Consider the following 25,360-nt stretch of genomic DNA (forward strand, 5'->3'; position numbering starts at 1 on the left):
AACAAGAAAATTTATATATTTACGTAAAAAATTAATTTATCTTTCGCAATCACGCAATCGTTCCGCTTATCAGTTAGGATCGATCAATATTCTACGCAAACAAAAAGAATTAAATCTCAGCCCGGAGTCACTCTAGATTAAACAAATTCGACTTGATTGCAAGTTCGATTAATGGAGGAACGTTTCATCGAAGTTATTTACCGGAACACGTTCATTCAATCATGATTCTAACCGTCGAGTTTAAAATTGGATTTATTTCGACATTCGTTAACAGTCCGAGTTGCCTACCGACCATCACCATCACGGTACTTTGCTTTAGACATATAGAGATACAGACATCTTTATCAAATTATGAAGCAAACAACAGAATTCTAGTATATTTAACTCATGACGTAGCGTAATAATGTAAACGTTATTATTTTACAGGTTTAACTTGATCGTCATGATGTATCATTAATTGCTAAAAAATATATAGCTAACAATAAGTATGTGTCATTATTATTATTATATTCATTATCTATGTATAAAATTACGTTGTATAAAATATGTCGTAAAAAAGATATTATATCCGTGATATATATCCAGAATAATTTCAAAAGCAAGTTTAAATTAAAGCAAAATAATTAAAAATTCGCCACGTGAAAAAAATAGATTTTCCGCAAATGATACACATTTTTATCATATATATATTATACGGCATAATTTTGATACACTATACAGAAATTTTAATACATAAAAGATATACGTGCAAATGTTTGTCGTGCAAAAGTTTACCGCAATATATACCATTAATCCCGTTGCCGATAATGACAATAAATACCGATAATATAGGCAGATTTGTCGCACGAAATTTGTCACGTGCCACGAATATTTTGATGGAATGATTAGAGTGGCGACAAAGATATAGCGCACATCGAGAGCGACATACAGCTGACGCGAAACTACGTGGGTAATAAGCATTATCTATTGATAAGGGTGGAGGTTGGGGGGAATGACGGAAGCTGCGGCGTTAGCAGATCACCGTTATATTACAAACGGTATAGAGACGAAATTTAATTTGCACGTTCAACGCACCCCCGTTACTACAACATAACGCACCGCGCGGATATAATGCATGGCCTTGGTTATATACGACACGATGTTGGCACGATATGTTTGTTACTAAATCCTCCCTGACACCACCGCTCGCAAAGGTGATACAATATTCAAACAACAATTTAGAAAGCTTTGTTGCGCACTGATTTAAGTAGCTCGCGTAATCAGAAGCTACTAATGAGGAGTGCTGTATGCCCGACCTGATTAACAGTTAATACGGGTATATTAAAGTGGGTCAGTACGAATGTTTCGAAGCGCACTATTTATATTTGTACGTGTTTTTATATTAGCTCGGAATAAAACGCGACATAATTATACGCTGTTTCGAGGTTTAAAATTCTCCTCGATTTAAATTTGTGTTCGCAAAAAATCTCAATCTATATATATGTACTCTTTATTTTATATTAATGTATTGTATTATTTAGATAAGTGAAACTTTAATTTTATATGTATCATAAATTACAAATAATTTATATTATATATAATTTAATATAATTATATATAATTTATTATTATTCATGTGATAAATAGATTATGATAATTGTATTTAATTATTAAAAATTATTAAAAATTATTAAAAATTATTAAAAATTTTGACCGAAATTTAGATCTACTGGAAACTGTAATTTGGTATTTAATTTTAATTTATATGATACATGTAATTATAATATTGTAAAACGTAAAAACTAAAAAAATAATCAAAAAAAAATTAATGAAAAACTAATATTTAATGTATTATTTCTTATTATTGGATATTATTTATTATTACATTTTGAAAAAAAGTAGATATTAAATTATTATGTTAAATATGCGCTCTATATTAAAATATCTCATCTAATATTTATTTAATGAACACATCGTTAAAAAATTGCATGTATTTAATAAAACTGAATTAATTTATTTTTACTAGCGACATATTTGTATCTTAAATTCAATTGTATGTATGTGTAGGTGTGCGCGTCGCGCATGCATGTGCGTATCTTCATGTTTTATTTTTCATAATTCGATAAACTCACGATTCTGAGAAATATCTTTTAGTTATGACTTTGATTGCGATATTATTTTCAATCATGTATAATTACGGCTTACATAATAATATTTTTATTTATTAATATAAGAGTATTTAATTGTGCCTTCGTGCATATGCAATTAGAAATAAATACATTTGCAAAGATTAATATAAAGCATTATATTCAAATGAACATATAAAATTTGAATTTTATAAATACGTCTTATAATAAACTTTTTGTTTAGTGTTGTATTTTTTTAAAACACATGATCTTTAATAATATTACATAATGTGATATTTTATGTAACTATATGCTCTTATTTTTTTATATCATTTTTATATTTAAATTAAATTATAACACATAACTATACATGTTTTATTAATTATCTTAATGTAATTATTCAACTTAATTATTCATTTGAAAAGACTGCAACATAACTGCTTAAAATTACGTAAATGTATTTATGTTCCAGTACATTCTCGTTTTTTAACTTTATCACATATTATCATCATTTCAAAACAAACTCGCCAGTTTATCAGTGTCAAGAAAGTCAAGTTTCACAGAAATAATTATTTGAAATTTACACATATTTCGTGTAGAATATATTGAATTTTAAATAACAATTTTTAACGTACTGTAATTAATAAATTTAATACTGCGTTAAAATAGTAACATTTAACAGTTCCTAAAAAAATTCTGTAATATGCGACATTATGCAAAATATGTTTTTCAAAAAAAAATTTAACAAGTAAATTTGTACAATGTTGACGGTACTTTAAAACAGAATTATTGTGAAACTTAGCGAGACTTCATTTAAGCAATAAGCGTTAATTCCTACAAATACTTATACGTAACGCATTAAAATTGTTTAGCTTTTTATGATCGAAGTTAAATAAATATGCATTTTTTATCTCCAAATCCAATCACATTGAAGATATCGTTGAATATTTTATAATAAACAAAATGTGTACTTGTGTGTATGTATGTGTGTGCGTATGCAAAATAAAATTTCTTCCAACGAGACATGCATAAATAGCGATCGAGTAAAAGTATATCAATATTCGATAACTCATCACGCGAAATTTATCTCTAATTTGTCAACGCGAGACGGATCGTAACACTCGATCGATTGATCCGAACCGAAGGAATCGTGAAAAAAATTCAATATAGAGAGTTCGCGTGTCCGAGTTTCTATGATGTCCTCTTTCTCTTAAACTCTTCGCCGTCGCGTATATCACTGCACGTCTCACGAAACCCATAAACTTTGATGGGAATCGAGTTTCTTAATAACCTCCTTGCACACGAGATTTCAGCCAACCGCCTCGTAAATAAATCAGTGCTAGAGAAAAATACCGAGCTACGTATATATGTGCGCCGGCAAAATTCCATTCCCGTACACTTTCATTGAAGCGCTCGTAGGAAAGTTTTTCCTACGGAATCGTGCGATCTACGTTTTACTTTTATTTCCGCCACGACTGCAAGAGAGCACGAAGTACTTCCGATAATCGTAATGAAAACTTGACACTTTCGCGTACATTCTTCTTGCTACCAGAAAATTACGAGGATAATCGTAATAAAAACTCGACACTTCTCGCGATGAAAACGGATTACGAGATGTTACGCGTATAATTATCTCTTTTATAGATATTACGATTGCAATTCCATCATGGCAAACAGATCTAAATCGTGACACGACGATCTCATATATTCCATCTCATACGATTCATTTAATTCCAATGTTTTAATTAATTTTTATCGTAAAATAACTTTATAACTTAAAATCGCAGTTTTCAGAAAAAACTTTTTATAATTATATATCGTGTAATTTATGCAAAGAAAAAAAATGTGAGTTATTTTTCCTACAGCAAGATTTACAGAGAAATTCACACTGCATAATATCGATTTGTGTACCAAGATATGTCCCGATTTTCGTGTATTATTTGATTGGTGGAGAAGAAAGAGTAAGCGGTAAACAGCTGGCTGATCGCCAGGAACGAACGCGTAACTCAATTGCACCTTCTTTCGTCGGGTTCTTTACGAGAATAAAAGAACGATCGTATCAAAATGTGAATTATATCTTTAAAAGAATGCGAAATCGGTACGTGACGACGGCGAGATCGTCGGATAGAAAAGTTTGGTGAACGCTGGTGCGAGATGTCATAGACGGAGCAAGCACGAGCAGGAGGCTATATGTACAACCGTAAACTTTTATATTGGCATTCAAATTCTCTTTGAAATGGTCCTTAAAGCGAATACATCCACGTAAAAAACGCTACCATATACTTCGACTAAATGCAGTAATCCATCTACCGTTAGAAAGACTAATTTGCAGCGCGATACAGTTGCATTACAAATGTAAATTCTAACTACATGGGAGAAGAAAAAAATCGATTTATCGACCACGATTGTTTAATATAGTATTATTTAATGTAATATTAAAAATGAATAATATAACATGTATGACAGGCACGGTAATTACATTTTCAGTTTGTTCGTTTTCTTCCTATAAAAAAATTAAATGTTAAAATCTTTTTACTTTTATTCAAATAAAAAGATTTTAACATTTAATTTTTTATCTGGATGAAAAAAAACAGACTAGAAATAAAATTATTTATCGTAAATGTTACATATGTAGTGTTATGAATTTTTAAATAAGTCTTATATATGTTAACAACAGAATCGTCAGAACGTTAAAGTATTAAAGTTGCCAGAGGCACAATATTCTGCTATCGGAATAATATTTTAATTTTTTATCTAATTTTGTGTGTGTGTGTGTGTGTGTGTGTGTGTGTGTGTGTGTGTGTGTGTGTGTGTGTGTGTGTGTGAACAACTTTTTTATAATTATAATTATAATTATAATTATAAGAAAACAAACTTTTTGATAGAAAATAAATTTTTAATTTCGATTTGTATTTTAAAATAACAAAATTCTTACATATGAATTAAAAAAAGCACACACAATTGCCATATGTTAAATATTTAATATAAAATATATCATACTAATCACAAACTTAAAAATTCACTCTCAAAATGTGCGATATTATAAATGATATCTGACAATTTAAGAAAATTTATTTCTATGAGAGAAAATCTATCTCAACTTCTTAATTACTTGAGATTAAGAAATTCGTCGCGTTTGTATTTCTAAAAATATTTTTAGCATATTATATCAACGTCTGCGGACGAAAATTGCTAAATGTAACCGAGTGAAAAGTTAATCAAGTTACTTCGTTCGGCGAATAAAGAATCATCTGTACACTAGCCGTTCTATTCTAATCCTGCAAATTGATTCTATTTTTTTGAAAACAAAAAAAGATCAAAATGGAAATGACGGCTTGTCTATTCACTAGCGATTTCAAACTTCAAACTTATATCGTATTCGTTGATTGTTTTCTGTCATGCAAAAAATAGCTCGTGTTTAAAAAGAATAAAAAATTCACATTTACAACAGTTAAAATTAAAATTACTACAGTTTCTAATAACGATACGAAACCTTCGATACAGTATATTCCATCAGTTTCGCCATTTTTTCTACCATTTATAGAATTTTTTATCAAAACGCAATTAATTTTTCTTTAATTAAAGTTTAATAAATTTTTTCAATATTTTCTAAAATTATTATTATGTAACAAAGCCTCTAATTATAGGCCAATTAAAGTAGAATATATTTTTAAAATTAACTAAAAAATTCAATCTGACAATTAAATTAAGTGCTACAAGATAAAAAATTTTTCATTTTTAAACGTTTGTAATATAAAAGCTATTGCTGTCTTGATAATTTTATTCAATAGCAATAAAATGTAATGCTAGATAATGCGATACTTTATAGATCAATAGATATTCATATTGAATGACAAATAATATTTATATAATTATAATAATTAATATTCATCAATGATACAATTGTTACATTATTGATTGATCATTAAATAAAATTTGTGCTATGTCATTAGTATTTCAGTAGTATTCTAAAGAATACATAATCATGATAAATGATGAAATTTTAATAAAAGATTAGAAGAATTATATCAATAAAATATTTAAAACTTTAAATGGTTTTCAAAATATACGAAGACATTTGATAAGAAATTAAATTATTCTTTGTCTTACAACATATTTGATTTAAATAACTTCATTTTCCCCTGAAATAGTATGAAACAGTATAAATGACTGATATACAAAATGCATAAACCAATGACAAAATATACAAGTGCATTGATTTTTCTTAAAATATATATATTTATTATAATTGCCTTACCTGCAACGATATAATATAATCTATAATAACCCATCTCTTTATATATTATTCGTAAATTAAATCTTTATACCTCTCTTTTATTCTCTCTGCAATATTATATATTATTAACTTCATATTTTTTCTTTAATTTTGTTCGCGCGCGCGATATATTTTTTAAATGTTTATCACATATCAATGTAACGCAAGGTTGAACGAAAAGAAGAATAAAAAAAAATATCAATATAATACGCAAATTGATATCAATAATAAAATATATTTTAAACGCTGAATAAATGTAAACACATTAATAAGATCGATTGTTCGTAAAACGTGACGCGCGAACTATTAGAGGTCATACGACGAGACATTCCACAGCAGCACGTGTCTGCCGTGAAAACACGTGTTTCTCCCTCCTCTTACACCGCGCATGAAAACATTCACCAAAGTTTTCTATTGGTAAAAGATGGAAGTATCACAAAAAATGCATGAGAATCAAATATACACACAATTTAATATGGCATTTATATATGACAGGGCGATTCTAGGTCTCAAAAACTCATAATTATGTTAATCATACGACATTACGTATACATTACATTTATTTATTTAGATTATTATCAATATCAAAATATTACGAAATTCTATAAAAGATGATAGAGAGAACTCGCTAAAACGTTTGAATCGATATTAACGCGATTAATCCATATGGAAATACGTACGAACATATTCGGAATCCGGCACACGATATAAGCGAACATTTCGTTTCGTTTCGTTTCTCTCGCGCATATTTACATAGTAGTCGTGCGCTTTCCCGCACGAATATCACCGCGAATGATACTCGATTGAACTCGTTGCGTTTGGTAAACATTCCCTTCGATAAAATTAAAAACTCGTTGAGAAGCGATAAAAAAAAAAAGAGAGAGAGAGAGAGAGAGAGAAAAATACTATCGACAGACGTCAATATGTATTAATAAATACCTCACGAACCGAGAAACGATCGAAATGTCGCATTCGCGGGATACCAAGTTGACATACGAGGAGAGGTTAGAATCGCCCTTCGTGGATGCGCTTACCTCGTGCGCCCGTGGATGCTGGTGATCGCAGTGCCGATGCTCGAACATTCCACTCACAAGACTCGACATAGCGTACACCGCAAGCAGAACGGCGATCGGTGACACGCCGATGCCGCGACGAATCTTCAACCGCACTCTAGCCGCCATCACGGACGATGCTCGCACTCGCAACGCATGACACATACTGAGCGCGCCCGCCGGCGCCGCGCATTTATATAGCTAACGCGGCGACAGGCAGCGCCGCGCGACTCACGTTCGATACGATGAGCGCGACGACGGCGGCGGCTGCGGCGGAGGCTGCACTCCGACGGCGACGACGATGATGAAGTCGCTGGGATAAACCCTTCGTCGTGAAAAACCTGAAGAGAAATCGAAAAACTCTTATACGATGTAGCCGAGAATAGATTCAATTTCATACGGATTTATTTACTCTCTCGTTAAATAAATAGCGAACAAATAAATACAGGATAACAGAGCAAATATATCTTTCGAAACTGTTGCAAAATTGTAAATTAGATATATAAAATGTTTACGGAATTGTACGCGCGACTGTGTTATGGTTGTAATATTATCGAGTTTATATGTAAAATGCACAACTGTTTTCCTATATCAATGGATACGATCTCTACGGTCTGATTGTCGTGACATTATTTCAAGAAGAAACCTCAAGACTAAGTTTAACATCGAAATCGTCGATGCATTTAATGTAATCGTCGTTTAACTTCGTGGATAAAGTAAAAATGCGTGCAACTCGAACAGAATATATATAAATTCACGAAAAGAAATAAATGTTAAGAGCTAGATATATTTATTTAAGAGTTAGGAATATCACATTAAATACACTACTATAATATCAAAAACAACGAAATATTTTAGCGAACAATTTTAACAATTATATGTTTCTATAAATGACTTAACAAAGTCACTTTAATAATTGATTTTTGAACTGGATTGCTAAGGGAATTTACAAGGGTTTTACACACAACAAAATATAAAGGATATGATTTAGTTAATATTATTACATATATATAAGCTTTTACAAAATATATAACATACATATATAATTGTATATCCTATTTACTTTTCCACGCAATTATTAATAAATATATATTCGTTTACATAACATTACATAACTTTTATATATATATATATATATATATATATATATATATATATATTTTTTTTTTTAAACAATTATATATATATATATATATATATATATATATAATTTGAAATTATTAAATTTTCACTGCAATGATTATTAAATTTTACATATTTTAGCATACCAACTTTTGCTAGCATCACAATTTAAATTTACACAGTGCGGACATCGCGTTAAAAATTTAGGATTTATAGGTTGTCGCGATTTAAGATGAGACGCAACAATATCAGCCAAAGCGTCGATGAAAATAGGGTGATCGTTAGGAGCCGCAGCCCTTCGTATCCTTTCGATACCGAGCTGAAAAGATTAAACATAAAATATTTTCGCGTTCGTTATACAAAATGGAGACAATAAAATATCGGAGCGCTTCTTACTTCATGGGCAAGTTCTTGACAGTATTCTATGTCCAATTCGTGAAGAGTTTCAATATGTTCGTTTACAAATGCAATAGGTACCAAGATAAAATTTTTCTTGCCTTGCTTAACATAGCCTTTTAACGCTTCATCGGTAAAAGGCCCTAGCCATGCCATAGGTCCAACCTAAATATATATACTTTATAATGCATCAACAATATTTCTTTTAAGTTAGCTTCGTTAAATTTTAAACATGTACATGTATATACCTTCGATTGCCACACCAAACTATATGGATTGCAGTAATTTAATTCCTGCATGACTAATGCTACTGTAGCTCCAACTTCCGCAGGATAAGAATCTCCTCTATTTACAACCTAGTAGTTATAGGAAAACACTAGTCGCATTAATTTTTAAATGATCAGAAAAATAAATATATATTATTCTAAAAATGGCAACCTGCAATGGCAATGAATGAGCTGAAAATAAAATTATAACGTCGTCCCTTTTTTCGCTAGGAAATTGTGCAAGTTCTTGTTTAATCCTTTCAGCAAAGGTTTTTACAAGGAGCGGATGCGTGGCCCATCTATCTATTATACTCCATTTCATTTTACTTGGCAACTCTCTGCAAAGATGTAATTTCTATCTGTTTTATTTTTAATAACATTTTTATTTTTATGTATTCTATCCTCCATCTCATTTATTTCTATTTCTATGTAGCACATATATGTGAAAATAATATATGATTCGAATCATTACATCTCAGATATATCCTGTGTAAGATATAGAATAAATATATACGATAAAACACATTATATGCAATATGTGCTATATTTGTGATTATACATCAATTTTTCTATGATTCTTATCTAAAAGTAAATAAAAGATAATATGTAATCACCTAGTTTTATAATAATTATATATAGCATTAAAACTGGAACCTGACGTTGAACAACTATATTGAGGATATTGAGAGAAAAGAACAGTATGCTGCACTCCATCACTGAAAAAGTAAATAACAAAAATGTATAATTAATTTAAATTATCTCCTAACATTAAATTTTTAGATTGTAGATGTTTACATTATATTTAAGAAAATATAATATAATCATACTTGCGTATCCTCTCAAGAGTATCTTCTGTGAGAGGATCTGCGTATCGAAAGGCAACATAATATTTGTGAGGTGCAGTTTTAGGCGAAATTTTATTTAATTTTTTGCATAAAAGTTCGCCCTGTTTATTTGTCCATTGCAGAATTGGTGATCCACCACCTATCTCAGAATATTTTTTTTGTACTTCTGGAGTACGACGTTTGGCTATCCAAGGACCTAATTTACTGTAATATAATTCTGTATAAGATATCTCTTTTATACAATGCTCACTACTGTATCACATATATGTGCTAAAATATAGAAAACCTTTGTACTGGTAATTGAATCATATCACGATCAGTCATTATTCTTAATAAATATTCATGGACCTGATCAATGTTGGCAGGGCCACCCATGTTTAACATTAATATGCCAGTTTTTGGTCTTATACTGTCATCATTTACTAGATTTGCAGCAACGGAAGCGTAGCATCGTGTTGCAGAAAGTTTTGTATATTGTCCTACGTAACATCATATTATTAGTATATAGAATTCTTTCTCATTGAACTATTATATAGAAGTAAATCATCTCAAGAATTAATGAAAACAAGAATAATTTTGAAGCACAGAATTATTCCACTTGTAATCGAAGACTACAAAAACTGTAACTTGACATATGGCAGTATTCTACTTCATAAACTTACAAATCTTATGATCTTATTAAGATTAATAATATTAAAAAATAATTATGGATAAAAATAATGTGTTGCTTATCATTTTAAGCAATAAAAAAATATTGTGACTTCAATATTAACATTGCAGTTAATAATTTTATAAATGTCATACATATAAAAATATAGAGAGATATTTATATATAATATTACTATATATACTAAAATATTTTCTTTCTATATATATTAATATTTTCTTATTAATTTTAATATTGCAATTAGTTATCAAAAGATATAAAAGTTAAATCATTCTATTTACTTACCAAAACACAAATTCATTAACAGCTTCTTGACACTCATGTTTAAACGAATAGCACTTGACAATCTAAGCCTAAAAGTTTAAAATTGCGTTGTGTAAGTTAACAAAAAATGTTGTGCACTATCACGATGACAGTATGTACCGTTAGACGAGTCTGACGCGGCGATAAGATAAGGTTAGGTTCGACACACATCGCAAGACGCATGCAATCTTATATAAGTAGAAACGATGTAAATGTATCAATTGAGTTAAAATTGTATAAAGAATATTTCCCTAGATTGATGACAATAATCATAATAAAAAAAAAATTGTCTTGTCAATAATAAAAGATTGAAGAAATATACATATGTAGATATATTTTTTATTTATATATATATATATTCTATTAATTTCAAATAAATATAATTATAAGACTTGTTAGATGTCACTGCCATCTAACCATGGAATTTCGAAGCAACGCAAATCTTGTTTCCATCTGTTTCCACATTGAAAATTGTTGGATCGCTTCACGATTAATAAATATTATCTATTAGATTTTTTGTGCACTTCTGACTCCGAATTATCTCACTTCTTTGCTTAAATAACAACGTGATTAAAGCTGACAATCGGCATCTGACGTGACGAAATCTGACCCATATCGGATCTATCGTACGACAATCAGGCTGAGAGAATCGCGATAAAATTATGACAGAGCACGAAAGCGAGGAATTGACACCATCGAATCTGGGCACTCTCGAATTGTAAGTAATATCACATACCGTGGTCGTACAACGTTCATTGTGCATCACTCGCAGCTTTTGCTTGACGTATCTCTTGCAGCTGGGAGAACGCGTACGCCCAGGAGCTCGACAACTTCCGCGATCACGGCGACGTGGGCGAGATATGGTTCGGCACCGCCAATTCGCGCAAGATCGTACGGTAAGCGAGCCAGGGACTGACCGCGAACACGCGTCTTACACACCGCGAGTAAACAACACAATGGAAAATCGATAGACTTTCGCGCGAAAATGTAAACACGACGCGATCGAGGCAGTCCTCGCGCGTTACAAGTAACGCCATCTACGAAACTATTTTTCCTTGCGAGAGCATTCCGTTGGTATCTGCAACAATAACTTTTTCTACTGTAGATAAAAACAATGCTCTGTCTTTAAGAGATAATTTCATGAATCAGAAATGAGATTTTTTTTTTAAATATATAATTAGATAATATATTTATGTATTTAATATATATTAATTATTTAAGATTTAACACTCGCATTAAAGTAATTCTATCTTTTTTCTATCTACTTTAGTACAGCTTGAAAGTATTAAAGTAACATAAAAAGTTATGTAAAATTATAACTTGAATATTTTAATAATATCATAATTTTATACACAAAATAAATGCAAAAACAGAAAAATTATTATATTGTATTATATTATTTTACTTTAAAATATAACGACTAATTTTGTTACTTGGTGATCTCTTTATTACAAATGAATGATAATGATATGCATAGAGATTGGTAAAGATAATTAAAATTTATTTTAAGATTTAATTTTTGCTGAAATAATAAAAGTATATCATACTTTCTCCGAAAATATAAGAAATGAAAATGAAAAAAAAATCATTATGTGCGCAAATTTTAAAATTAATAAACGTTTTCTAGGTGGATTACCACAAAATTAAATTTAAACAGAGAAAGAGATAAGATAATTGATGTAGGATGCGGTAACGCAATGACCTTGGTGGAACTCGCGAAGCAAGGATTCGCAAACTTGACGGGAGTGGATTACTCGCAGAAAGCGGTAGATCTCTCTCGTATGGTGTTGAACGATAACAATTTACCAAATGTGAAATTAGAAATCTGCGATATTCTCAATAATACATTACCTAATGATTTTAAAATCGTTCACGATAAAGGCACTTATGATGCTATTAGTTTAAATCCGGAAGATCCAACAGCGAAGCGACAGAAATATATAGAAAATATATATCGCATTCTTCTGCCGGAAGGATATTTAGTACTGACTTCCTGTAATTGGACCAAGGAAGAATTATTAAAACACTTTTCGAATCGTTAGTACAACTTATAATAAAAATTTTAATACAATATAGTTTTGGTCATTATTTTTCTAATAATTATATCGAAGATATGTCTTTTATTTGTCAGAAAAGTTGTTGCGAAGATAATTTTTCAAGATACATATGTTTTGATAATAATAATTCTTTACAGATTTCGAACTCGAAAGTCAACTTCCTACGGATACATTTCAATTTGGTGGACAGACAGGAAACACTGTAACACAATTGGTATTTAGGAAAAAGAGACAATGAGAAAATATTTTATATATGTACTACATCGCAGTGTATTCACATCGAAATAAATGAGATACTTATAATCTATAAAAAGATTTTGATCATCACTTGTCATACATAAGAATAAATGTTTCGAAAAAATTCAGATTTTATTTGTGCACAAAATGTTTCAAATACATAACACGATATTATAGTGAGGTTAATTATTAATTCTACATATTCTTTTAATTATTATTACATTACAAAGTTTACAAAAGATACTTATATTATAACAAAATAAAAATTTGCAATAAATCTCTGTGATTAAATAAATATTCTAAACACACGATAGAATAAAGAGCAAAAAATATTGTTTAATAATAAACATATTATTTATCGAGTACATTTATAATAGTAATTAAAGCATTGTTGGCAAAAGTTCATATTTTTAAAAAGGCTTATTTTAATGTTACATTTAAATCGATTTACATAATTAAAATGAACATGTTTTATACAGAAAAGAAAATATAATACATACATTATATAATACATATATTAAAGAATAAATTATATAGATATATTAATATATGCATATAGATATATAATATATGCATCTCTCTAAATGAATGTCTTTTAATGCTCTTAAAACATGAAATTTAATTATATGTACACTCTGTACGACAGAAATATACGACTAAAGCAATATTCTTTCTCTCGACTTTTAAAGCTAGTTAAATTCAATAATCTAATTAATTAATCTAATCATAAGTTTTAATCTGAGTTATATTAATATTATACTTTTTTATAATCTTTTGCATTTATGTTGTAATTACTATCAAATAGAATTTGAAAATTAAGGTAGATAATTAGAGAATTAAGGTAAATAAATGACAGACACTGTAATCATTACCTGTAATCATTATCATACAATTATCATATAATGACGTAAGACAAAGTCGATAGTAATATTTATTTCAATAAAAATTATTTAAAAGTGATAAAGAAAAAAATCGTTTATTTGTATGGATTTAAAATTAATAGTGAATAAAAAGTCTTATTATCTATTGTCTTATAAAATAAATGCAAAGCTACTTGAATTTTATAATTTAAACGTATTTTTTGTATTATTTTACTCATCTTATCGCTGATTATAGAATTGATAGATTACAATATACAGGGTGACCCATTTTAACTTAGGCAGCCAAATAACTCGAAAAATAAGCAAGATAGAGAAAAATGTTTTAGACAAAAGTTGTATGGTTTCGAGGGGGCCATAAGATGGTATCATTGGTTTGACCTTGAAGAGTCATTTGAAGGTCACGTGAAGGTCACTTCAATTTTTTTAAATGGAATACCCTATATATTTTTGTACATTCTTGTAGCTTATTTCGAGAGCTTTCCAAAACACTATAATTAAGTACCTTTCCGTTAAGTACTTTTTGAGTTATGATGCTTGAAATAATTTCTTAATTTTACATAAACCGTAAAATATCTTGTAAAATATTCATTTTTCGATTATCTTACCTTAATACTTTTATGTACAAAATAATGAGAGGAATCAATTGGTGTAAAGAAAACACATAGTTGTTTTTAAGAAAAAATATGGAATTGTTAATTGCAAATTACATATTTTTTCTTCGAAACAACTATGTGTTTTCTTTACACCAATTGATTCCTCTCATTATTTTGTACATAAAACTATTAAGGTAAGGTAATCGAAAAATGAATATTTTACAAGATATTTTACGGTTTATGTAAAATTAAGAAATTATTTCAAGCCTCATAACTCAAAAAGTACTTAACGAAAATGTACTTAATTATAGTGTTGTGGAAAGCTCTCGAGATGAGCTACAAGAATGTACAAAAATATATAGGATGTTCCATTTAAAAAAATTGAAGTGACCTTCACGTGACCTTCAAATGACTCTTCAAGGTCAAACCAATGATACCATCTTATGGCCCCCTCGAAACCATACAACTTTTGTCTAAAACATTTTTCTCTATCTTGCTTATTTTTCGAGTTATTTGGCTGCCTAAGTTAAAATGGGTCACCCTGTATATACGTTGGTTGTAAAGACGATTAAATATAGATATAATTTTCGTTTAAAACGAATTAGAGAATTAGAATTAGAAAATATGAGATTTTACGTATATACTTGCAACATAGTGCATTTTATGTAATATATAGGCTGTTCCAAAAATCGTATAAAACATAATTTTCCCGTATTACTAAAATAAAATAAAAATAATTATTTGAATGTCAAAAGAAAGAATTAGTTATAAATAACTATATATCTACGAAATATGTAAACGTCTTATTATTTTATATAAGTTCTTGTTGCGAAAGTAAAGGTGATTAATCCAATTTCTCCTTGCGAAAGAAAAATTATTTTTCCCGAAAGTCTATAAACGCAAAAAAGAGTGCGATTACTGGAACAGTCTAGATTCAAGATGTAAAATGTATAGCTGTTTACACATAAATGTGTTTTACCATTTTGAATTTGAAACGTTCATACATATATCATACTTAAATACTTTGTTAAATTAACGAGATTCACGATATTCTTATAAATAAGTGTATTCTAGCATATATTTTCGCGCAATCTCGCATTCATTGATTCGAAGAAATGTTGTTTTTCTACTATAGGTTATCATTCAGGTTCAGGAATTGACAAGATAATTTTTTTGAAAGCTTGAAGAGAGATTTAGATGTAGTTAAGTCTTCCAAGTAAAAGCGAAATAGCCAAAAAGGTCGTCGTATAGATAGACGTGAAGATGGATGAGCAGCCTACGAAAGATGTAAATAATGTTTTAAACTGATGATACATTTTTAATACCATCACATTCTGCACGCGAAGAAACGATATTCAGCTGTCTCTCTCATAGTTAATTTTATAAAAATATTGAAACTTTTATTATTATAACACATTTTTTGTATAATTCATACCGATTACGAATTTTAAACAGCTGAACACGACATTTATTACATCATTATATTTTCTACTAATTGTAAATGATAAGCAATATTTAATAATAATACAAATTATTTTATTTTTCTTACTACATGTTTAAATTAAAACACGCTGTTTCTCAAGAGAAACAAATGTTAAATATTCGTTTTAAATGAGAATGTTATTGAATGTTATTGAATTAATTAAATATAGCAAAATCAACATATTAACTTATAATAAAACTAATAAAATATTTTCTTTTGTTTAATAGAATATTTTATAGCTTGTACAAAATTAAAAAAAGAAAACCTGTCTTATAATATATTAATATTAATTTCTTTTAGTAGCCATTAAAAATTTAATAAATTTATTATTTTAATGATAATGATGCAATTTGACTTATATTTTTATAGAAACTTAAGCTTTGAGTAAGCCATTAAAACAGCACTAATAAATATTATTGTTACGTAATGTATAGAAATCGCAATCGAATGATATATTGTCCTTACTATATATATTGTTTCTAATAAGATATAGTCCCCTATATTAATAAGAATTTTTTTTAGAAAGAGAGAAATAACAGCAAATAAACCTTACCATTACAAAACAATGGAGTTTCTTGATAAAATCCATCTTGGCAATAACATCGTTTTCCTAAGGAACTGTTGCGAGCAATGCAATGGGCATCTTCTATGCACTCTCCGTCATCATTGCAGGATGCATGGAGCGCTAAAAAAAAGGAAATTTTTAAGATAATTTAACAATTTGTACATAGAAAATTGATCAGAGAACAAGCGCTTTCTTGTTTTTTTTTTTTTATTTAAATTTACTTGTACAAAGATTTTAAACATTTATTAAATGTATAATAATAAAATTAAAATAAAATTTGTTAAATGTATAATATACAGGGCGACCCATTTTAACTTAGGCAGCCAAATAACTCGAAAAATAAGCAAGACAGAGAAAAATGTTTTAGACAAAAGTTGTATGGTTTCGAGGGGGCCATAAGATGGTATCATTGGTTTGACCTTGAAGAGTCATTTGAAGGTCACGTGAAGGTCACTTCAATTTTTTTAAATGGAACATCCTATATATTTTTGTACATTCTTGTAGCTCATCTCGAGAGCTTTCCAAAACACTATAATTAAGTACATTTTCGTTAAGTACTTTTTGAGTTATGAGGCTTGAAATAATTTCTTAATTTTACATAAACCGTAAAATATCTTGTAAAATATTCATTTTTCGATTACCTTACCTTAATAGTTTTATGTACAAAATAATGAGAGGAATCAATTGGTGTAAAGAAAACACATAGTTGTTTCGAAGAAAAAATATGTAATTTGCAATTAACAATTCCATATTTTTTCTTAAAAACAACTATGTGTTTTCTTTACACCAATTGATTCCTCTCATTATTTTGTACATAAAAGTATTAAGGTAAGATAATCGAAAAATGAATATTTTACAAGATATTTTACGGTTTATGTAAAATTAAGAAATTATTTCAAGCATCATAACTCAAAAAGTACTTAACGGAAAGGTACTTAATTATAGTGTTTTGGAAAGCTCTCGAAATAAGCTACAAGAATGTACAAAAATATATAGGGTATTCCATTTAAAAAAATTGAAGTGACCTTCACGTGACCTTCAAATGACTCTTCAAGGTCAAACCAATGATACCATCTTATGGCCCCCTCGAAACCATACAACTTTTGTCTAAAACATTTTTCTCTATCTTGCTTATTTTTCGAGTTATTTAGCTGCCTAAGTTAAAATGGGTCACCCTGTATATATAAGTTTGTGAAATTTTAATTAATTGCAGTATAAATACATATAACTTCATTTAATTTTTTAAGGTCGAACATATAGTGTTAAAAGAACTTTAGCAGCGATCGATTTGTAACCGTGGTTAATTGCGTTTGAAATGTCCGAGGTAATCATCGACAACTTTGCCGAAAATTAGATAGGAAACGTGCATAGTGATCATCTAATCAAATAAAATTACCAGGTTTCCGGATCGTTTCACGAACCTCTAATATTACTCGATCGAACTACAAATCACTTGGCTATATGTATAGTTATACAGTTTTCAAAGTCTTGAGATTTAGTAGTTCAATTTTATTGCATTGTGCCAGGTACGATTATTACTATCATTTCTACCAATCATTTATTATCATTTGATGTAATTTAATATAACAGTTATGCAGACATTTTTACTTATATAAGTGTGTTTCATAACTTGTAAAATGTTATTCGTAATATTTTTTACAGCATAATTTGTAAAAGAATAATAAAATGTAATGTTTTCTTTTATTTTTATTATCGTTCTACTATTACGTTTTTTCCTGCCGTGCAGGGAACACTGCAGAAAAACGAGTAATATCGGTGTAACTATTGGAGGTAGGTCGGGGCGGTATTCTTTACCTGTACCAATTTGCATAGATAACCATAGACCGAGTACGAACACCGTCATATGTTCACATATTGCAATACAGCACGTAAGTATATGCAAATCTTAGTACCGGCTTTCAGTTATAATCATCCCATCCAAAGTTTGACTATTCCACGAAATTAAAACGAATGACATGCAAAACATCGGAAATATTTTGTCGTGCAAAAATTTGAACAAGAAAAATTATGTTACGTATCAGAATATAGCGTGCTTAAATTCTATCGAAAAATATTTCAGCGGTTTTTCGACGAATCTGAAATTAATTTTCTATCTCCGCAAATTTCTCGACGAAAACGGTGCTGAAATACTTGTCGATTGTGTGAGATACCTTTTACATAATAAAGTCGATCTTGCCAAGTAAAACTAATTTTATCTTATTCTTAGTCTTTATCTATTATATAACGAATAATTAAAAATAATAATGATATAGAATTAACATTGTAAAAATCTAATCTCTCTACCTTTGAATTTATTAGTGCAGGCACCATTAAGTGGTGCCGAGTAATCGCCGCAGAGGCACCGGGTTCTTCCATCTCGGGGATCCGCCATGCACGTTGTATTTTGAATTCCATCACAATCACTTTTCATTTTGCATTCACGAGCTTTACCAACTGCAATCGTAGATATAATTCTATATAAGGAACTGTAATTTTATTCAATCCTTGACTAATTTTTAATACGTTTTTGCGTTTTTAATCCATAAAAAAATGTATGTGATATTATTTCAGAAGATACGATTGAAAATTAAATTTACAAATATGAAATTAAAACAACATCTAAAGTTCATTATGATTAAATTTTTTTGTTATACCATATTTTTATTTAATATTTAAAATATTTATTCGAAGAATGCTATCTTTTTTGTTTCCTATTTTTCTGATGAATATAAAGTAAAAATATTGCAAAGAATAACAATTTACGGAATAAAATCTATAAATATAATTTTATCTCGATTGTATAAGAAACAGCAGAAGAACTTAGAATGGCAATCATCAAAAGTCATACGAACTAGAACTCTGACATTCAGCAGAGCATTAGTATTCATCTGCATTTCAACTTAACCTTGATTCTCAAGAATATCAGATTTTTATTTCTACGCAATTTTAAATAAAATTTTAAATAAAATTTTAAATAAAATTGCGTCTGATTATTGAATAATAAATTACATATTCTTAGAAATGAGTCTCTAATACCTATAAATACGTTTATAATATTTATAATGTAATTAAATTTGATATGTATGTATCGAGTAAATACAGTATACGTAATATGGAGTATAATTTCTATACAATTTTATAAAGAGCGTTAAATTGAAGTTTTTGAATATTTTATGTACATAAAAATCTGAATTGAAGAAATAGGGAATCTATAGTTATGATTCTAAAATAAATTAGAATGTCTATTTAATATGAAATCAATAAACAAAATTAAAATAAATATATGCATTAAGATATTTATCTATTACAAATTTGCTTTGATAAATACGTATTATCAGGATTACTAAAATTAATTGAAATGAAATTGTTAAACATATATCTCTACCACGATAAATAGAAATTAATAATTTATTTGTGAAAAATCTATAAAAATCTAATATATAAAAAATTTTTTAAAACAAATACTTTTCTTCGAAATAATAATGATAGGATATAATTAATTTCGTTAAAATAAATAAGGCGTTATGAAAAAATAATAAATTATTAATAGCATATTATAAGTATTCTTAGAATATGCTTATTTAGACATACATGTTAGTGTCACAATAACTTTGAATTTTTATTATTTAATTTATATACATACTTGGTGTTGGTGGCGGTGGTGGATTCGTATTTTGATTCTGGTTGGTCTTCCCAAAAGTAGTAAGGGCACTGGACATTGGTGGCGAAAATATTGATACAACCAATAGTGTGGATATAATTATTCGGAGACATATTCCGTCTCTCATGATTTCTCGATTAGATTGTTTCATTCAAATAATTAAATTATTATCACTTATAGGATGTCACAAATCACAAATGCGGACTCTAGCAAAGGAATGAAGCGGAAAGTCACTTCCTTTTCTACATAAACTTTTATTCCACTCGGCTCTACTCTTTCTTTTAATCTTTTAACAAATTGATCTGACCATACACAAGATCACTCCGATGAAAGTCTAACGTGGAATCAACGATGATTAACTTAAGTGAGAGTACTTCTCGCACTTTCGATCCATTTACGCGGGGTACAAGTATGTTTGATTCTAAGACTGCGTGTTACAAGGACGTCGGAAGGCCTTTTAAGCCTTCGAAGCACCCCCACTACGAAACACCCTCTGTGCTGCCACCACTAAAGTGGAAAATGCTCTACCATAAGGTGGTTACCTTACCGCCTTCTTTGAGAATCTGAATACGAAGCTGGCCGGCTGAACTTCGATCGCCACGAAAGACTCGATTAGATGTGTAGAGCTATGTACTGTTACCGAGTCGCGTTACTGAGCATTACCAACAAAATTTATGAGAATCCAACATATAAAGCCTAACTCCTTTTCGGGACGCTGCCAGGAAACAATCCTTCGAAGCATTCTCTGCTCTACATCGTTATCATCTGGCATCTATTCCTAATATAGATCCTCATATATCAGGGACGAAATTTAGCAATCCTTACCAAATTATATGTAAAATTAAACGGTCCTTAAAATATGTATAACTTTAACTTTCAAGAAAGTTTTTATTTCAAGCTTTTGAAATAATTATTCTTTGGCTGTATCATAATTACTTTTTAGGCGTATCAACTTGTTTTTCTAGTTGATTCGAAGAAATTTTTAATCATTCTTACGATATTCTTACGATATAATTCGCAATTATATAAGATTAAATTTGGAGTATAAATTTGTTTTATATCACATAAAACATAAAAATGCCACAATTATTTTATATCCAAAATCCAAATTATACATTGATTCAAATATTTAATCTGTTATCATTTTAATCAATAAAAAAGAATTTATTTATCAAAAACATTAAATTTCTAAATTGCTTGCTAATATATATGTTCTTTATCATTTCTTTTACAAAAATAATCCTTTAAAACTTCTATTATTCCTTTTGTGTCTGCAAAAAATAATTTGCGAAAATAACCAATGTTGCAATTATAAGGAAGAGCATTATGTATTATTATTTCTTTGTTATTTTAATTTAGTTGAATCTAAACTTTCTATTAGATTAAGAATAATCTAACAAGAGCATCAAAACAATCAGTAGCATAAGATACAGTAGCGTAGCATTTAAAATTAAAAATAATGAATAAAGATAATGAAAATAATTATGTTCATTATCTTTATAAATATCATACAATAGAAATAGATTTACAAAAATTGAGCACAGTTTTTCCCGCAAAGTTCATTATTCCTTAATATTTTAGAGCTTTATTTCTTATAAGAAATTTATCTGAGTAGCGCAGTTTCTCCGTTATCATTTTAAGTGTTATCGCAGTCTCTTCGTCAGCGAATACAGTCGCGTTAGAAATGTTAACTTTGCAGATTACAAAGGAGGCTCATCCGGCCGCGTGTGCACGAAACCGACGGAAAATTTATCGTTATGTTGCCAGTATTTTATGGCTAGACAATCGAAGGAATGTGTTCGTCTACACGCCAAGTGCATCGCGCTTTGCCACATTTGTTTACAATAGGCAGTAAGCCCCGTGTTTAATTGTCGTGTCGTTTTTACAAGAAACGCTTTGCCTCTTTTGTTTCGACAAGAAAAGGCTTGTATCGATCATCGATCACGAAGGCTCGCGTGTAATTCATAAATTTAACAAGACGCGTGCAGGACGTGCCTTGATTTACAAGGCAATTTACCGAAAAGCTCATCCGGCGATCGAAATACTGATCGAACTGTCGTGGTCGATCTTGCATGTTTCACGAAACTCTTAAGGTGTAAGGTCAGTACGATTAAACCGTGATTGGCTGTGGGCTGACATTAATAAAGAAGCGCAACGCTATATCAAATCAATAACAAACTTGATAAGATCAGCTATCATACTTTATTAAACACTCCATTTACGTAACTTTGAACATTTTGCAGCATTTTCGATCAGTTTAAATGTCAGAATTGCTGAATAAATCGATTGAATTTTTTCGTGTACGATGCTGTGCAATTTGAAAAATTATATACTTTATATATATTTAATAAACAATAATACGATACATCGATACATCAACTCGAGAAAAATATACATATAATAAATATCTTCGTTAAATAAAACAATATAGCGCACAGTTGAATTAGTAATTAATGACATCGGTAGCAATTTTATTGTACAAGTACAAAATTAGTACACATGTATAAATACTAAAGAAGACATTTGTAAGATATAAGATTGTAGTAAAATACAAGATTACAATTCAGAATTTATTTTAAAGTAAAAGAGACATCTTAAAAGATTATGCATAATCAAAGCTATTTTCAAAATATATGAGCTTGATCTGTGCTTTGCTAGTTTTATAATCATCAAAATGTTACCTTTTTATTTTATACATCGAAAAGCCAATTGTAATTTTCATTCAATTAATGTATAAAAATGTTATCGGATTAACGCAGTTATGTATAAATCGTAACAAATTAGCATAAATAAGTTCAAGGCCTATGCGCAGACATATGAGCAACGCACTAATTATACTATAGCATGCTTTTGTCGAATATCCACAAGTTTTACGAACAAATTTCGTGTAAAAGAGAATATACATATTAATTATTACATATTAAATATAATAACATATTGTGCGATACAAAAATAATTGAAATATACTTTATATGTATATTATATATATGTGGTGTGTGTGTGTGCGTGTGCGTGTGCGTGTTCGTGTGCGTGTGTGTGCATGTGTGTATGTGTGTGTGCGCGCGCGTGCGTGCGTGCGTGCGTGCGTGCGTGCGTGTGCGTGCGTGCGTGCGTGCGTGTGTGTGTGTGTGTGTGTGTGTGTGTGTGTGTGTGTGTGTTATGTATCTATTATTCGTTTTTATCTTTTTGATCATAATAATATTTAATTATTATAATAGATGTATGAATGTGATAGTCGGCGCAAATATCAATTTTTAAATATTTTTATATATATAAATCATTTATGAAGTAAAAAATTAACATGGTATATAAAAATAAAATTATTTATATACATATTATATATATTTTCTCCGCTTATCTTTCATGTTTGTATATGATCCTCAGTGTTCTTTAGTTTCCAGCAAAAATTCTTTTTTAGTTTCCAGCAAATTGGAATATTCATAATCATCATCCAGTTTATTATTAAGAAGAAGACGTTTATGAAGTCTATCAATGCAAGCAGCAAGACTTTCCATTTTTTGAAAAGTTTTTTTCAAATTTTATAGTAAACGTTTAGTCCACGTTTTTATTAACTTCTTCGAATGTATATGATACTTATTCTGTAAAATAAAAAACATAATTTAAATATACACGCATGTGTTTAAATAAATAAATAGAAGCTCAAAAATGTCTCTAATTACAATGTATTAACTAATATTTATTAATGAAATCATATTGAAGATGAAATTATATATAGCTACTGGTAAATTCACTAAATATTATAAGAATTATTTTATCTGAAAAATGAGACATAAAACTTTTCAAAATTATTTTATAAATAATACATATTTTACAAGTAATAAAAAATTATATTAACAAAATTGTTAATATATCTTCTTCTGATATAATAATTAACATACCATATTGCTCCGTTAGATCATCAGCCGTTTCTCTCTCTAATTGTAATCGTTTATGTCCTTGTACGGATTATCATGATTGCGATTCAAGGGTTTTAAATTAACATGTAATCGATCTGAATTTGGAGGAATGGAACATATTTGAGGAAAAATGCTGCAAATATATGTATTATCCAAATAATCTTCTGTGACTTTTAATTGTTTCGGTTGTTGTGTATCAAAAACCTCTTGCAATTGACTCCATTCTGTGTTAAAATCGGTATCTGAGTCAGATATAGAAGTAAAGGATGGTATTGTTGTAGAAGAAGAGGATATTTCTTCCTTTATTTTTTCTTGATCTGAGCTATGAATTCCGTCGTGTTTATCAATTTCTGTTCTATTAAAAAAATTTACCGCGAAAAAAAAATAAAATACATCTTTTAAACTTGGCATGCTGGTTGTAATTCCATCGGTTACTTCAGGTGCACTGTGCTGCAAGCTTGTAACTTCTTTATCAAAATTTTCATTAGAAATTAAGTCATCCTTTAATTGCTCGCTTTCATCTTTATCGTAATCTTCATTGTAATCATCCACAGAGAGACCGAAAATATCTTCGAAATTAATAACGTTTGAAGAATCAGTTGTAAGTGTAGAAGGAGGGACGACATTCCATTGTACATCAAACATAGTTCCAAGGGATTTAATTTTGAAAATTTTGTACATTTTAAACGGTATATCTTTAACTTCGATCTGACTCTTATTATGGAATTTATCTTTTTCTGGAATAAAAGCGTTAATAATGTTTGTGTCCTTAATTGTATCTCCTAATGATGGATTTTGTGTCTTGCTCGATTCTGATATATCTTTCAATCCAAGTTGTAGATCATTTGCAAAGACAGGAGGCGCGTTAAACCACTGAAATTTGTCATTTGATGTCGAAGATTCTACGCTATCTTGTATTTTTGGTTGCAAAAAC

General features: G+C 29.2%; 5 protein-coding genes across 6 annotated transcripts in view; 1 reads left to right on the forward strand and 4 right to left on the reverse strand.

Moving 5' to 3' along the window:
* The window catches only part of Invadolysin (leishmanolysin-like peptidase, invadolysin), a 272,311-nt gene extending 260,405 nt beyond the window's left edge, over positions 1-11,906 (reverse strand). The window contains exons 1-2 of the mRNA XM_083108059.1: positions 11,769-11,906; positions 7,416-7,774 (exon numbers count right to left, since the gene is read on the reverse strand). Coding sequence (XP_082964185.1) covers positions 7,416-7,598 — 183 coding nt within the window. The 5' untranslated portion in view covers positions 7,599-7,774; positions 11,769-11,906. The remainder of the gene's footprint in view (positions 1-7,415; positions 7,775-11,768) is intronic.
* Positions 8,624-11,907, reverse strand: Fech (ferrochelatase, mitochondrial). Of its 2 annotated transcripts, none has more exons than XM_083108267.1 (9): positions 11,769-11,907; positions 11,015-11,082; positions 10,349-10,541; positions 10,045-10,266; positions 9,832-9,933; positions 9,390-9,555; positions 9,200-9,307; positions 8,952-9,116; positions 8,624-8,874 (listed from the first exon to the last, which is right to left on the reverse strand). In XM_083108267.1, the coding sequence occupies exons 1-9, from the start codon at positions 11,786-11,788 to the stop codon at positions 8,677-8,679; spliced, it is 1,242 nt and encodes a 413-aa protein (XP_082964393.1). In that variant the 5' UTR covers positions 11,789-11,907; the 3' UTR covers positions 8,624-8,676. The 2 variants fall into 2 exon arrangements, with proteins under 2 accessions (XP_082964393.1, XP_082964475.1); XM_083108349.1 differs by lacking the exon at positions 11,769-11,907 and adding an exon at positions 11,153-11,707.
* Positions 11,453-13,484, forward strand: LOC145976912 (EEF1A lysine methyltransferase 2). Its single transcript, XM_083108483.1, has 4 exons — positions 11,453-11,750; positions 11,830-11,928; positions 12,660-13,069; positions 13,227-13,484. Exons 1-4 carry the CDS (start codon positions 11,695-11,697, stop codon positions 13,325-13,327), a joined length of 666 nt encoding a protein of 221 aa, XP_082964609.1. The 5' UTR covers positions 11,453-11,694; the 3' UTR covers positions 13,328-13,484.
* Positions 13,485-15,266: 1,782 nt separating this feature from the next.
* On the reverse strand, positions 15,267-21,067 carry Sosie (oogenesis-related protein sosie). Its single transcript, XM_083092573.1, has 4 exons — positions 20,492-21,067; positions 19,153-19,302; positions 16,837-16,968; positions 15,267-16,076 (listed from the first exon to the last, which is right to left on the reverse strand). The coding sequence occupies exons 1-4, from the start codon at positions 20,658-20,660 to the stop codon at positions 15,994-15,996; spliced, it is 534 nt and encodes a 177-aa protein (XP_082948699.1). The 5' UTR covers positions 20,661-21,067; the 3' UTR covers positions 15,267-15,993.
* Positions 21,068-22,692: 1,625 nt separating this feature from the next.
* The window catches only part of LOC145968540 (uncharacterized), a 4,489-nt gene continuing 1,821 nt past the window's right edge, over positions 22,693-25,360 (reverse strand). Inside the window, exons 2-3 of the mRNA XM_083094095.1 lie at positions 24,409-25,360; positions 22,693-24,108 (exon numbers count right to left, since the gene is read on the reverse strand). The exon at positions 24,409-25,360 is cut by the window's right edge and continues 1,315 nt beyond it. Of these exons, the coding sequence (XP_082950221.1) occupies positions 24,445-25,360 (916 nt within the window). The 3' untranslated portion in view covers positions 22,693-24,108; positions 24,409-24,444. The remainder of the gene's footprint in view (positions 24,109-24,408) is intronic.

The sequence above is a fragment of the Camponotus vicinus genome, unplaced genomic scaffold, assembly GCF_025532165.1.
Source record: "Camponotus vicinus isolate PSW18456_S1 unplaced genomic scaffold, iyCamVici1.0 SCAF_1, whole genome shotgun sequence".
NCBI lineage: Eukaryota > Metazoa > Arthropoda > Insecta > Hymenoptera > Formicidae > Camponotus > Camponotus vicinus.